Source organism: Taudactylus pleione, unplaced genomic scaffold (assembly GCF_031769625.1).
Source record: "Taudactylus pleione unplaced genomic scaffold, aTauple2 ptg000244l, whole genome shotgun sequence".
NCBI lineage: Eukaryota > Metazoa > Chordata > Amphibia > Anura > Myobatrachidae > Taudactylus > Taudactylus pleione.
In genome coordinates this window covers 14,233,838-14,250,657 of record NW_028284646.1, presented here as the reverse complement: position 1 = coordinate 14,250,657, position 16,820 = coordinate 14,233,838, and the positions used below count along the sequence as shown (strand labels likewise).

The window sequence follows — 16,820 nt, the reverse complement described above, 5'->3', positions numbered from 1 at the left end:
GCTTTTCGGGATAGTTATGGGGAGAATGATGAATTCCTCCGGTAATTAGGTAGAACTCCATGCGAGTTCTAAACCTACTTACCTCCAGAGAATTTTATGTGTTAATGAATAGGCCCCTCAGTCCCCCCAGCAGCGAATGCCATTGAAGGGTGCAAACCATCGATGGTTCCTATAGAGGGTTTTGTGTAATCAATGGTAATTGCCGATGTAACAATCGATGGTGTCCATCGATGGTCAGTATACCGATGGCCTTCCCTAATAATAAGTGAATGATAAGCTGTAGCACGAAAATGAAGTGAATAAGAATCTGGTCAAATAAGTAGCTAGCTTCAGCTTTGTAAAATTAATGTGTCTTAAACTGATTGTGTGTTTACTTGCACATGGAATCAGAGGTTGCTTAATCAGCTGTGTTTAGAGCAGCGGATATCCGGAAGTGTAGCAGGTCACGTGATACGAGTAGGCGTGGTCAGGTTTTGCTGCTAGCCTCTGCCACGCATGCGCATAGAGAAGCTGGAGAATCAGCTGCCATTGCGCCTGCGCAGCGCTCTAGAGACGGGCACCGAGTGACAGAAACAGACAGAGGAACCGGCCTGGAGAGACGCACCGAGGGGATAGACCAAGGCCTCTGTGCGGACACCGGGACCCCCGAGTCCCCGGGGAGTGAAAGACATCTGTTGTTGCTGAAGTGACTGTCAGGGGAGCTCGTGTGTGGCAGGATCTGACAGGCCACACACACACATACACACACCAAACTGTTTATTAGTGTCCCCCAGCACCCAGGCTGCTCCCTGTCCTCCTCACCTCCCTGCTGCACCCCTGCCACCACATCGCCTCTGCGTTGTCACTCTGTATCTCTATGGCCTCCCCTGCATGACAGCCACCGGGGCTGGGCCCCTTCCCACACCTGGATAAAACCCCTCTGCGCTCCTCTCACCCGGCTGGATTACCATGGGGGAGACCAAGGTTATCTACCACCTGGATGAGCAGGAGACGCCGTATTTGGTGAAGTTGCCGGTGCCCTCTGATCGGGTGACACTGGGAGACTTTAAGGGGGTGCTAAACAAGCCCAACTACAAGTTCTTCTTCAAGTCTATGGACGATGACTTCGGGTGAGTAGCATACAAGGACCATGGCAGAAGGTCTATCGGGTCATAGGTTACTATAGGGGACTTAGGTGGGGTATTATGTTTGTATCAGTTACATCATGGCAGCATATTATTTCAGGCACAACACAATTGCTTACACTTATGGTTATTGGGTAGTCTTTGGGTGTTACTATAGATTTAATGTTGGTAATATTGGGCTGTTTTTTTCCCCAGGACATTTATACCAGGTACTTACTGTTGGAAACCAGGATTTCATTTGTATAATGGTTTTAAAATGTTGGAGATTTTTTTTTTTTTTAAATCCTAACCAAGATTTATCAAATGAATATCAATGTACCACTTTGTATGGAATGGTATTAATAGCTGGGTACACACTAGACGATGTGCAAATGACGTGGTGGTCGTTCCGATTTCCCTTGAACCCCAGAACAAACAACATATTACGTACACACACTGTACTGCAATTTTTCAAACGCCCAAACGATATATCTTGCATGGTTTGGTGTTTCATCGTTAACTACATAATGTTAACATATCTCCTGGTCATCCGGTAGGACGTACACACTAGACGACTTGAACAAAATCGTTAACGATATCTTAAGATCTGCCTCCACTCCAGGCAGATCTTAAGATGCGATGAATGACGCATGGGAGCACATGATAGTGCAGATAAACGGGGCAATGTAGACGATTTGTCGTTCCTATTCAATTTGTCTAGTGTGTACCCAGCTTATGGGGCATATTCAATTAGCCAATTGCCGGCCAAAATCCCTGCGGACCGGGGGAAAAGCTATTCAATCAAATAGCCTTTTTCCAGCTCTGAAGAGTCAGGACTCACGCACGGAGACACACTGATTCCTCATAAACTGTAGAATCAATGGGTCCCCCCCCCAGGTGGTTTTTATATTGCACCTCGAAGAGCTGCGAGGTAAAGTCTGACTGCGGGGACTCCCGCTCGGGGTATCCCCGCTAATTGAATAGGTCTGGCGTAGCTAACTAATTGAATATGCCCCTATATGTTGGTTCAGGACAGACTATGCCCCATGTTCTGCAAGGAGCCCTCATAAATCAATAATTTTCAATAATATGAATAACATTCATATTCTGGTTGGGCACGTGACTTTTTGGAAAGTACCTTGAATGTAAAATCTGTTTAGGGAATTTGTAATGATTCTGGAAAAATTAAATATAAATGGTAATGTAGTTTCAGATTTTTTTTGTTTCACATATTTGAGTAAGCATAGTTTTCAGAGACCCTAATATAGATTATTTCTTCAAAGGTGAACATGCTTATATTGTACGTTCTCTTTCTATTAAGTACATTGTTGATTCAAATTGTAGAGCGCAACGGAATTTGTGCGCTATATAAGAAACTGTTAATAAATAAATAAGCAATAAGTACATCCCTTGTGACAAAATACCCAAGAAAAATGAGTCCAGACACCCTCTTATTGAGTGACATGATTTCATTGTTCACTAGGATTAGACAATAACATTGCAGTGGTTCTACAATAGCACAGATTTGTGTCTCTAATCTTAAAAATAAGTCATGGATATTAAAGAATTCTTCTATAAACTTGGGGATGCAATTTGTAAGATGTGGTTAAGGATGGTATGAGCTCTGCAGCAGTTTCTAGATGTAAATAAATACAATGGCACAGCTCTAGCACTGCTCCCGTCATCCAGCTCTCCTGTGTGCTGTGCCCAGGCTCTTTGTCTAAGGGAGAGAGAGAGAGCACAGCTGCGGAAGTTAGCTTTGCTGTCACAGGCACCCAGGAAGAGTTTGGAAAAAGTAACTGTTTTCCTGCCAAATGTAAACCAGTGGTATAAGTCGATGAACATTGGCTGCTATTGCAAACTATGCTATTTATATTAGCACTCTGCAGGATGGGGCATGCTGCTATTCATTACATTTTTCTATTTCAGGAAATTCATCTGGTGGTTTTGTCTTCCAATTATTGAGATCTTCCTATTATTGAGATCTTTCTACTACCAATGTTTAGGCTCTAGAGCAGGAATGGGGGGATATATAAGGGCCCAGATATAAGGGCCCCGGAGTCATTTGGTCTGGCCCTCCTGAGCTTTTTTCTGCTGGCCTCATCTGGATAAAGGGGGCCTATAATGCACCCTGTGGCCAGAATCTATGCAGTAGTGCCGCCTGGAGTGTCCTTAGAACAGATGGTCACACTGCTGCCGTTACAGCTCCCCAGAGCATCCTCAGGATGCTCCGGGGAGCTGTAATCACTGGGGATTGTGGTACCGTCCCTGTGTGACATCACACGGAGGGAGCGTGGCCTGCACCGGGCCCGCAAATAATGTTATATATATCAAAATGGCTCTCACCAGAAAAAAGCTTCCCCACCCCTGTTCTAGAGATTATTGCTGCTGGCTTGGAAAATAGAAAATATCTTTACAATTGCTTGGAAGTGTGGTGCTAGTTTGTTACTTTGTATTTCTGGTTTAGATGATGTTTTCTCTGAGTCGATGATATCCATCCAGGTTTTATTTTATTTATCTCCCCACTGGTTTGGGTTTATAGTTAAGTACAAAAGCGTCCGTGTCCTTCAGTCTATAATTCCCAGTCTCTGAGATCTTGCAGCATGTCCTGATATGCAGGTAACTCCTCAGTGTGTGTGGATTACTCCCACATGATGCTTTTTCACTATACAAGTGACATTACACAATATATATACTTTAGGTGCAGAAATATGAATTATATATGCTTTTATTTTGTAATAAATTGTTTACATGTAAACAGTATATGAATGTTTATTGGAAGGACATGAATATAAACAGTCACTTTAGAAGCATATTAATTGACTTTATGAATTTTTTTTTTTTAAATCTCTGAACAAGTAATAAACCTTTTACATTTATCTACTGTTAATATGTTTTTCTGCCACTAAATGTGTCTTCTAGGCCATTTCCACTAATAATAATAATAATAATAATTTTATTTATATAGCGCTAAAGGACTCAAAGTGCTTTACATTAACAGTATAAAATATAAAACAAGCTTTTACAAGGGACATTAGTGAAATGCTTGGGTGAATAGGTGAGTCTTGAGTCTATTTTTGAAGGATTCTAGAGTGGAGGCCTCTCGAACTGTGCGGGGAAGTGAGTTCCATAAGGTTGGAGCCACAAAACTGAAAGCTCGACCCCCAGACGAATTCCGTGAGATTCTAGGTACTGTTAATAGACCTTCGTCAACGGATCGCAGTAATCGAGTGGGACAGTAGGGAATCAGAAGCTGCTTCAGGTACCATGGGCCATGGTCATGAAGGGCTTTGTAAGTTATTAATCCAATCTTGAAAACAATTCGCCATCTGACAGGCAGCCAGTGATGGGAGTAGAGAATGGGTGTTATGTGGCTGGAACGGGGCTGGTTGGTTAATAGCCTGGCAGCTGCGTTTTGTACCATCTGCAAGCGGTGTAATTCTTTTGCTGGGAGACCGAGGTAGAGGGCGTTGCAGTAGTCTAGGCGTGATGATATAAATGCATGTATGACTTTAGGCAGATCTTCTGAGGGAATTAAGTGCTTGATTCTGGCTATGTTCCTCAGATGAAAGAATGAGGATTTGATTGTGGCTGATACCTGATGTTTAAGTGTCAAGCCACTATCCAGGACAACACCAAGATTCCGCACATGTTTAGTGTTTTGTAATTCTGAACCCCCAAGCGTAAGTCCTGTTGGTTCAGTCGCAGCCAACTGGCACTCATCCACTCCTGAAGCTCAGCTAGGCAGCCATTTAGGGTTGTTATTGGGGAATTTGTACCTGGAGCAAAGAACAGGTACAGTTGTGTATCATCTGCATAGCAGTGGTAAACCAGGCCATGACGTCTGATTATTTCACCCAGTGGCAGCATGTATACTGCAAAAAGCATGGGAGATAGTATAGAACCCTGTGGGGCACCGCATGGAAGTGATACTGGTGATGAAGAGTTTACTCCAGAAGAAACTCTCTGTGACCTGCCAGTGAGAAATGATTTGAACCATCTAAGGACTGTGCCATCCAGTCCACAGAAATTTTTCAGGCGCTCAATTAGGATCCCATGGTCCACAGTATCAAATGCTGCTGAGAGATCCAGAAGGATTAAGATTGAACAATCACCTCTGTCTCTTGCCATCAGAAGATCATTAAGCACACATACCAGGGCTGTTTCAGTGCTATGTCTTCTCCTGAATCCTGACTGGAATGGATCATAAATATCATGGGTAGACAGGTGGGTTTCCAGTTGCATTGCCACCACTTTCTCAATGACCTTTCCTAGAAAAGGAAGGTTTGATACTGGTCTATAGTTGGTCATGCAGTCGGGGTCTAAATTAGGTTTTTTAAGAAGTGGTTTAACCATTGCTTCCTTTAGTGACTTCCATTTTCATGTATTAATGCTACAAGTACAGTTCATGGAGCAGTAAGATCACAAGATATCAGAAACATATGGAACGCACATCAATAAAATATCTAAAGTGCATATTTTCTTATGTTTTTACCCAATTTTCCCAGCACATGTGAGAGCAAGACCTAAAGCTGTAAGTACTGTAATTGCTACAATTAACTAGTATAAGGTGTCAGAACTTCAGTATGTACAGATGGGAAAAAGGGGATTGGTATGGGATGCCGACGCTTGGGAACCCGGCCGTCAAAATTCTGACGCCGGCATCCAGACAGGGTTAGGATACCGACACCTGTCAGTAGGTATCCTTAACCCCCCCCTCCTCCGGGGCCTAAACCTAACCTCCCCCTTCCCTCCCCCGCTACTTACCTTCGGGATGCCGGTGTGGGGATTCTAGCGCCGGTAGTCTAAGCGCCAGCATCCCCTGTCCCGATACTGAATGTATCCTGGAAAAAAGATTGCAAACAGTATAACAAAAATGTCTTAAAACAAAAATCGTACAAACAGAAAAAGGTCATGTAAGGTTGATGGGGAAGGTACAGGCATGAGGCAGAGGGTAGATTATTATTTAGTAACTGACAACAGTAAAGGAAGGGGATTAATACAAAAGGGAGAATAACAATAAAAGTAATTTATGCTACAAATGGCCGATCTCTGGTGTGGTAAAATATATGTCTATACATTTATGTGTTAGAAAAACTGAGACTGCTGCCCTCATTCCCAGTACATGCCACCATACCCTCGTGGTAAAAGGTATCTTCAGCAGTTGAAGTACTATATGTAGGCAGATATTTCTGCAATCTGTTAACGTATAATTTGCGGTGAAGATAAGTGTACTACAATTTTAAGTGAGTTTGCACAAGCCTCGACAGTAGGTGCCAGAGACATGGGTCACTTCATCTATGAAATCAACATGAAATTTTGATTTTTATGTGCAACAATTTCAAGGGTGTACCGTGACTACACGTCATCAGGGAAGACATGCAGTGTGCGACACCTCTGTGGCTGACAAAAACCTCTGAATAATAATACAGTGTCGTCTGGCATGCATTGTAACATCTGGCTCCAACATTGCCACATATAACAGCAAAATTGAATGCTGGGGCCACAGGTAACATCAGTGAATTGTTCCCTTTCTTCTAGGGTTACAGGATCTGAAAGCCAACTAAAGTTCCATTGCTGACACCATGGCATAAGGCACTGCACATCGCCTTGGCTTGTGAACACAGATACTAGACTCAAGGGGGAGAATCCAATTACTAGCGCTGGGCGTTTAACTAAAGGACGCCTATTGCAGCAATTCAATTGTTGCTCTGATCAGACGCCCATTAGTATTTTACACACCCAAAAGGTCCGGAGTTTCCTGCGTAAAGCGGCTAACCCCATCTAAAATCCTGCTTTGGGCGTCTACAGTCCTGGTTTGGGCATCCAAACTACAGTTTAGAGACCTAAACTAAAAACTTTTCACACATTATTTCTCACACCTCAGGAGGCTGCGAGAAAAATGGGACTGTTGCAGCTAATGGACGTCTGACTGGAGGAACAATTGAATTGCTCTTCGATATACGCCTATTAGTTAGACGCCCATCGCCAACAATTGAATTCCCCCAAATTGTCTGAAAATGTGTAGCCTGGTTCGATGCATTGTTCCAATTGTTCTGGGCAGTTGGTCGATTACAGGTGTGAAGAAAACCCCACAAGGCAATGCATTCTGCATGCCAGCAACGGACTGACCAGGGCGGCTGTGGCTCTATTATGGTGTGGAATGTTTTCAGCTGGCACACATTAGGATCCCTGTTATATCTGCAGACATAACTCACTGGCGGAAGCTAAATAACCATCCTTACGGATCATTTGCACCCGCTCATGTCATGCATTCACTCAGATGAGAGTGGGCTCTTTCAGCAGGACAAAGCACCTCCATACAGATCCTTAGCCACCAGATTATGACTGTAGGAGCATCTTGAGTTGGCACACTTGTACACCGGATATGAACCAAGTAGAATGCACACTGAACTGCATCCCTCTTGCAATCGGTGGTAGCCAAATATTAGTGAATTTTGGACCATTATTTAGGAGACTTGGTGTACACCAGCAGTTTTCAACCGCTGTGCTGCGGAACACCAGTGTGCCGTGGGCGGTTGTTCTGTGTGCCGCGCCGCCGTCGGAGCCCATGGTCAGTCGCCAATCAAATTATTGCAGTCAGTGTGACCTGGGCAGCGCTGCCGCTGAACTCTTCTGGGAAGCTCAGGCGTGCCCGGGCCGTGACATCTGTAAGCGCGACGGTGTGACAACACATGTCACACCCACCAGCTTAGCCAGCCAGTCATCCCGCCTGCTCCGCCCGCCAGCCCGCTTCACCCACCCGCACTCTGCTGTGCTGACAGCTCTGCACTGCCAGCCGATGAAACACCGGTAGGTGACTAAAAATTTATATTTATTCTTAATGTGTGAGGTTTTTTGGGGGGGAGGGGGGGGGGCATTGTGGTGTTTTTATTTTATTTTTTCTGTAGGGGTCAGCCGGTGATGGTGTTTTGTTTTGTTTTTTTGTTTGTTTTTTTGAGTGAGGAGCAATGTGGTTGATACTTATTCTGTGTGGCCAGCCAATGTAATTGTTTTTCCTGTGGGGGCAATGTTTTTTTTTTTTCATTTGTTTCTGTGGGGGCCAGCCAATTCTGTGTGGGCAAATGTATGTGTTTTATTCATGTGGGGGGCCAATGTATGTGTGTGTTTTATTTCTCTGGGGCCAATGTAGTGTGTGTTTTTTTTTTTTTTTTTATGTGGGAGCCAATGTGTATGTAGTATCTTCATTGGTCGCGCACAACACATCGCCGGATGGTATGCCTTAAAATCTTGCGCAGTGTGCCTCAAGTTGAAAAAGGTTGAATATCACTGGGTACACTATCTACACAGTACATCAGAGAGCTTGTGTAGTCCATGCCCTGTCGTGTTGCTGCTGTAGTCCGAACAAAAGGAGGACCTATGCGTTATTAGACAATTGGCTTAGAGTTTCTGGCTATATGTGTATATATGCCTATATAAAATGTAAAAAATGTGTATATGAGGCCATACTTGAATACAAATTGCCCTGACTAATTGTTATTGTGTACCCAGTGCACTTTGACTGTGAAATCATCCATAAAGCTCCACTTGATCGCGTACGCATGATTCATCTCATTCATGATACAATTGTTGTTGATATGGGAAAAGCAATGGGCCATCAATTAATTTAATAAGGGCATAATTTAAAAATGCTGGCTGATATAAAGTGTTAAGGTGGTTACACACTTGTGCGACCAGCAATTGTGCCGATGTCCAACGACATCCTGGACATCGCAAGATTGCCGGTACACACTGAAGTGATTATTGAGGCGCCACATGTGATATTGTCACGTTTCAAACCTGATGAGGTCGCATGTGACCGCAGGAGCATGTTAAATGTCCGTAGCTATTCAATTACCCCCCCTCCCAGTTAGCACATAATTAGCCCTTAGTGCGGATTCTTGCTCACACCCTCTTGAGGATGCAAGCGTGCAGTAACTGCATCTCGCCCGACACTTAACCCAGGAGATGCAGCTTACTGCGACTAAGCCCCTGGCATTAGTTACATAAGATGCAGCTACCGAGTTAAGTGCCAATGCATTGCAGTCAATTGAATAGCTCTGGTGACTTATCCCGGGAGCTACATTCCCGCGGTACTAATTGAATCTTCCCATTGGAACACATCGGTGCAGGTCTATAGCTTAATTCTTTCTGACGCTCTAGTTTTATAACATTTTGAAAAATACTCTAGAGCAGGGGTTCCCAACCACGGTCCTCAAGACACACTAACCGTTCTTGTTTTAAGGATAGCCATAGTTGAGCACAGGTAACTTAATTAGTACCTCAGTTATTTTGCTTTAGCCATCCGTGCTTAAGCATGGAGATCACTAAAACCAGGGCTGTTAGCGTGCCTTGAGGACCGAGGTTGGGAATCACTGCTCTAGAGCTTGTTTATACTTTTTGATGAGGACATATTTGATAAGTAAGGAGAGCAGTACTTTCATCGGAGACAAGACCACAGGTGTAGTAGTAACAGTGACCTAGTGGTGATCATGCTAAAGGGAAAAAATGGTAACATTTATTCATTTATTTTTGAATGCTGTTTTTGTTATATGACAAGTTTTATATGGGAAGATAAACAATAACTTTTGGTGTCTTTTTTTTTTTTTAACAGAAAAAAAGCTAGAATCTAGTTGCTAAGTGTAACGCCACAGTTACTCAGGAAGATTGTTCATAACTGTTTTTTATGTATAAATTCATAATTTGCAGCTTCCAGTACATAGGACAGGTGTTAAATGTTTTGTTTAGCATACATTACCTACAGTACAATGTATCTTTCACTATTAAGTAGTAATTGTCAGTTTAAATACTGTGACAATTATGTGCAAAATGTTCACTAGTCTACAGCAAACTGTACTTTATGCTGTCATCCATTGGTTTTGTCCCTGCCACTTAATGATTTCTATATTAAATGTAAACATGAAACATGACAACACAAAACTTTAAGGTAGTTCCATAGAAAGTAGAAATAGCTTTGATGTCATCGTGTTTTGCAAATAATTGTCAGCTGTCTTCTGTTTCTTGTCATTGTTCATGATTTACCATCAGTGTACAGCAGTAATATGTTGTGCTTTATAAATGAATGATCATAAAGCTGGGCTTCATTTAGGTGTCACCCACATCTTAATGTGCCAAACCTCCTCCATGCTCTTTTTCCATAATAAACTTGAAGGCCCAAACTGCAGTCATATAAGGCTCTTCAAACAGCAGTAGCAAAAGCTTGTAGTATCCTGAGGATCCCTCACATAAACTTCTACACTGTAGCTATCTGTGTCACACAGTTAAAAGTACAGTGTTGTAGAGCATTAAAAACCAAAATATCCTTCTTTTCCATTAACAAACTCATTTCTATTCAGTTTTAAGTGGAATTGGAAATAAAAACACTTACTGAAATTATATATTTTTTCTATCTTTTAGGGATTATAGCAGCATGCATTGGATGTATGTTTGTAGATACATACTAGCTGAAGTACCCATGGTTGCCCTGGTTTTATTATGTGATGTCATCTAAATCCATCCAGTGGAAGGCCCAGAACAGGGTTACCTGGGTCAAAGTTCTGCCCGGCGCACTCGATCGGGACCCCAACCACTCCATTAGGCATTCCAAACCAATTGCCAACCCTCTGAAGTTTTCATCCATATCCATCCAGTGGAAGGCCCAGAATAGGTTCCCCGGGTAAAAGTTCTGCCCAGCGTGTCCGGGTAAAAGTTCTGCCCAGCGTACCTCAATCGGGACCTCAAGCCCCCTAGTATGTCTTCTGGGATCCAATGTTACCACTCTGAAGTTTTTTTCCAAATGTAGTGGAAGGCTCAGAGCAGGCTCCCTTGATCAAAGTTATGCCCAACATAAACCAACGGGAGGTCAGACCTAATCCCCCTAAAACCTGGCCAGAATCCAACTGGACCACCTCGAATTGGTTTCATCCCAATCGGTTCAGGGGTGTCCAAAAACGTAACCAGACAGACCAATTAATAGTTATATATAAGATAAGAGAGGAAACTAGAGTTGGCGTGAGACAAGGAAAAAAAATGCTTTTGACTGATTGTGGGCTTTTTATTTTTCTGACCTATAACAAGAATAAGTGTTACAGACAAAACATAAAGTATGAGCAGTAATGAGTTAATTAGCATATTTTGTTTTAACTGTTTTGTTGCGCAAACTAGAAAAATCTTTTCCATTGAAGCTCTATACCATATTTGGTTTATTTTTCCGATCCTTAGCTGTTTTGAATTTAACAGCACTGCCTATATGGAGAACAAATTTATCGAAGGATTTACCAAGCTGTTTTAGAGGACTGGTAAGCAGCACAATTAGGTAGTCGTAAGGTATCTGGATAGTAGTTAGTTGTTAAATCTAGAGTGTTTTAACCAGAATTGGTATATAAGAACAATCCTTTCCACAAACAGTATTACAAGATAGTGTTCCCGCTAGGCTGCTGGCATGGCAGGGCGCTGGGGTGGCCGGCCGGGAGTCTCTGCATGCGTGATACTGAAAAGGATGGCTGTGTCCTTGGGACACACCTCCAATTTGTCATGTTTGGGGCTGTCTCCAGCTCTTACGGAGGTGCTGGGCTTCCCCCAAGCTCTCCCCTCACTGTGAATAGATGCCATGTGCATGGCGTCTATTCACCCAGTGGTGATCGGCACTGCAACTTTTCTCACCCGCGGAACACTGCGGCCTGCGTATGGGGAATGCTGAGGGCATGCAGTTTTAGCTATTTTTTTTAATCTCATTTTTGAAACCCTTTTTGTATTTGCCCATTTTGTCAAATATGTTACTATAATTAATTTGGTGCATATTCACCCATATTGGGCATATTCAATTAGGCGCAGAGTCCCCCGGAACTGGTTCCAACCACTTCCGTACATTAACTGCAGAAGGCAGATTCTCGTAGCCTGTGGAACTGCAAACTGAAAGGTTCTACAGTACCATAATTGGCAGGAAAAATGCGCCGTCAGAAGCTCACGGCTAATCGAATCTCCCCCATTTGGTAGATCTTTTGTAATTTGGCAACATTTCTTAATGGAAGAAAAGTGTATGTCCCAAAATGAGAGAACTTGGGGCACTTTGTTTAATTCAGTTTATGCATATTTGGAAGGTAAATGATATGCAGAGGCTTGTCTGTGATTCCTAGGAAGCCAGGGCCATTTCTTTAGGCCTGATCAACATGCCAGGACACACTGGGAAGCATTCTATTAACACTAATACACAGGAAAATCAGTAAAGATTGCCTTCCATGATAAGGTTAGAATTAGCTGCCACATCACGCTGAATTGAATTCACACAAATGTGTCCTAGATATGCCTAAACCTTCTGCAGTACTAGATTTTGTTAAGCAAGATTTTTTTTTTTTTTTCTCCATTAAAATTAAACTTGCAGCAAATTGCTCATAACAATTTCAGAAATGGTCCCCAAATTTGAAGTTTAGAACAAGTACATAGCTACCTAAAACTCACAAGTTGCCTACCACACCCCCCAGGGAGACATATCATTTCTGGTGTTGGGTCCCTCGCCTCTAATTTATCTCACTTTGTTGACACACATTTACAAAACTACGTCGCTAATCTGCAGTCCCATATTAAAGACACTGGTCACATTTTACAAAAAACAATAGGACTAAATTGGACATAAGGGTGGGGATTTCTCACTTTTAATGTCCAAGCTCTTTAATCCAATATTTTACACCCAAGAGGAGTAGAATCAGTAGAAAAATATATAATACAACACTGGTTCCCAAACTTTCTTGAATCACGGTGTGCTAGAGTATCAGCATTTTATTCACGGCTCCCCTAGGCCAAAAGTTTGTTGGGTTTTTTTTAATTGAGAAGTTTGTACAAAAAATTATTTAATTTAAGTAAATTGTACAACAATTTGTATCTGTGGCGCTAGTGCAGTGAAGTTTCTTGTATTTGTATATTGCTATAGGCAAGGGTTTTTGCACACCCTAACCTTTCACTTGCTGTAGTGCAATGATATGTCAGAACACTAGCGCCAGGATTAATTACAATATGCAATTTCCCACTCGCATATTGTAATTAAAAAAGTGTACAAAATGCATAACTATTTGTTCAGTTTTAATACATGGAAAAAGTTATGGACCGTTTAACTGTGGAGGGCTTTTGAGATTTGATTGGTTGTCTTTTTTTTTTTTTTCCTTTCCTGTGACATCTAAAGCAGGCCCGGCCAAAACGTAGATCGCGAATTACTGGTAGCTCGTGGAGCTCCCCCGCCGGTAGATCGCGACAAATTTACTTCCAGCATCCGGAAACGCTGGCCTCTGAAGCAATCAGAGGCTAAAGAAGCCTCTGAACGCTTCATAGGCCACAGCGTTCCCAGTGATGCAGTGCACGGATGACACCATGCCGATCCAGTCAGCCTGGCAGCGGGAGCCCTGACGGCGTGGGACGGTGCCAGTGTGAAGACAGGTAAGTTCAGCACTGGGAGGGGGAACTAGTACTGGGGGCATTGCATAAGGGGCACAATTACAGGGGGGCATTGCATAAGGGGCACAACTATAGGGGGCATTGGATAAGGGGCACAACTACAGGGGCCCCGCCAAATAGCCTAGCGGGAACACCAATAATGTTAAAAGTCCTGAAATGTTTTATTAATAGAACCAGGAGCTTAAGTGAGGCTTCCCCTTTTTGTTTCTTGCCACCATTATAACTAGTGGTTCTTATCTTTTAATTTGTTATATATCCTCACATCTCATATATATATATATATATATATATATATATATATATATATATATATATATAATGACAGTCGGGATGCCAGCTCTTAGAATGCTGGCGCTGGAGTCCCGACAACTGTCAAAATCCCGGCGCCGGCATCCCGACGGTAAGCACTGTGGTTGGGGGGAGGGGTTAGGTTTAGGCACTAGGGGGAGGGTTAGGGTTAGGCACTAAGGGGGTAGGGTTAGCTTTAGACACTAGGGGGAGGTTAGGTTCAGGCACTGGGTAGGGAGAGGGGGAGGGTTAGGATACTTACTGATAAGTGTCGGGATCCTAAACCTGTTGGTATGCCGGCATTGGGATACTGACTGCCGGGATCCCGAGCGTCGGCATCCAGTACCCAACATATATATATATAATGATAGATTTCTAAAAATAGATTTCTAGAGAGAGATAGTTTATAATAGCTTTTGGTTACGCCAGGGGAGAAGTTTTTCAGCTAATATAGACTGAATTTGTGTATATATCTAGTTTTGTTATCTGTGTATACAGCGCCTTGCAAAAGTATTCACCCCCCCTTTGCATTTTCATGTTTTTTTGCCTCTCAACCTGGAATTAAAATGGATTGTATGAAGGTGTGCATCATTTCATTCACAGAACATGTCTACAACTGTGAAGTTGTGTTTTTTGTTTTTTTTTCATATTGTGAAGCAAACAACATTTAGGACAACATTACAGAAAACTTCAGCGTGCATAACTATTCACCCCCCTAAAGTAAGTACTTTGTCGAGCCACCTTTTGCAGCAATTACAGCTGCAAGTCGCTTTGGATAAGTCTCTATGAGCTTGTCACATCTTGCCCCTGGGATTTTTGGCCATTCCTCAAGGCAACACTGCTCCAGCTCCTTCATGTTGGATGATTTCCGCTTGTGAACAGCAATCTTCAAGTCTGACCACAGATTCTCATTTGGATTGAGATCTGGGCTTTGACTAGGCCATTCCAACACATTTAAATGTTTCCCATTAAACCACTCGAGTGTTGCTTTAGCAGTATGCTTCGGGTCATTGTCCTGCTGGAAGGTGAACCTCCGTCCCAGTCTCAAATCACAGGCAGACTGAAGCAGGTTTTGCTGAACAATATCCCTGTATTTAGCACCATCCATCTTTCCCTCGATTCGAATCAGTTTCCCAGTTCCTGCTGCTTAAAAACATCCCCACAGCATGATGCTGCCACCACCATGTTTCACTGTGGGGATGGTGTTCTTGGGGTGATGGGATGTGTTGGCTTTGCGCCAGACATAGCGTTTTCCTTGGTGGCCGAACAGTTCAATTTTAGTCTCATCTGACCAGAGCACCTTCCTCCATACATTTGGGGAGTCTTCCACATGCCTTTTGGCAAACTCAAATCATGTCTTCTTATTTTTATCACTAAGCAATGGCTTTTTTCTTCCATAAAGCCCAGCTCTATGGAGTAAACGGCTTATTGTAGTCACATGCACAGATACACCAGTCTCTGCTGTGGAACTCCTTCAGGGTTACCTTTGGTCTCTGTGCTGCCTCTCTGGTTAATGCTCTCCTTGCCCGGTCTGTGAGTTTTGGTGGGCGGCCCTCTCTTGGCAGGTTTGTTATGGTACCATGTTCTTTCGGTACTATTCAGTGAAGATACGTAAGTAGCGTAAACTTGAGGAAATACCATTCCGCCCCTTGCGGGCTCGCTCCACTCGCCACGCTGTGGGCACGGTGCCTTGCTTCGCTCGCCACATGGATTCATTCCCCCTCCATGCCCACTTGGATGGTAGGGAATTACGTTTGATGGTAGGGAATGACGTTGGACATTAGCGTAAAGATGAGCCAGTGTCCAACATCATTCCCTACCATCCAACGTCATTCCCTACCATCCAAGTGGGCATGGAGGGGGAATAAATCCATGTGGCGAGCGAAGCAAGCCACCGTGCCCGCAGCGTGGCAAGCGCAACGAGCCCGCAAAGGGCCGAATAATATTTCCTCTTTATGGTACTTACGTAGCGTAACCAGGGGGCCGCAAAGATACGGAAGTACCGCTCTTTCCATTTGATGATGATGGATTTGATGGTGCTCCGGGGATCATCAAAGATTTGGATATTTTTTTTATAACCCAACCCAGAATTGTACTTCTCAACAACTTTGTCCCTGACTTGTTTGGAGAACTCCTTGGTCTTCATGGTGTGTTGCCTTTTGCTTAGTGGTGTTGCAGCCTCTGGGGCCTTTATACAAAAGGTGTGTTTATACTGACAGATCATTTACCACTTATATTTCACACCGGTGGACTTCATTTCACTAATTACAGTCAGGTGCATAAATATTGGGACATGGACAGAATTTTCATATTTTGGCCTCTATTCACATTCAAAGGAGATATATACAGGGCCTTGCAAAAGTATTCACCCCTCTTGGCTTTTTACCTTTTTTGTTATATTACAACCTGTAATTTATTTATTTTTTTAATCTGAATTTTATGTGATGGATCTGCACAAAATAGTCTAATTTGGTGAAGTGAAATGAGAAATATATATTTATATGTGTGAATGTGTTTGGGTTTGATCAAGCTTTAGTAAAGTGGATATATGGTTATCTATCCTACATATTGTAAGTTTGTGAGCAGGGCCCTCTTACCTCTGTCTGTCATTACCCAGTTTTGTTCTATTAATGTTCCAATTGTAAAGTGCAATGAAATATGTGCTATATAAGAAACTGTAAATGGACAAATCTATGGGGGGGTTTATTTTAGAGAGAGACTGACTATGGGAAGATTGTTTAACATATATGTATTATTTTTAAACCTCTATTTTTCACCTTCTTATATATGCAGCAGTAGCTGCTCTTATCTATCTTAAGCTGGCCACACACTAGACCAACTTACATCCAACCAGCCAACTTGTTGATTGGTTGGAATGAAAATCTGGTAACGGATGGGAGTAACTGATGATCAGCAATTTGCTCCCTAATGCCAGAAAACAGATGAAAATGGTCATCAGACAAGTTTGTTAAATGTTTGATCTAA

General features: G+C 42.8%; 1 protein-coding gene across 2 annotated transcripts in view; it reads left to right on the top strand.

Moving 5' to 3' along the window:
* Positions 1–441: 441 nt before the first annotated feature.
* DVL3 (dishevelled segment polarity protein 3) overlaps positions 442–16,820 on the top strand; it is a 103,508-nt gene continuing 87,129 nt past the window's right edge. For both annotated transcript variants that reach the window (XM_088479727.1, XM_088479726.1), the window contains exon 1: positions 442–1,109. In XM_088479727.1, coding sequence (XP_088335853.1) covers positions 949–1,109 — 161 coding nt within the window. In that variant the 5' untranslated portion in view covers positions 442–948. The remainder of the gene's footprint in view (positions 1,110–16,820) is intronic.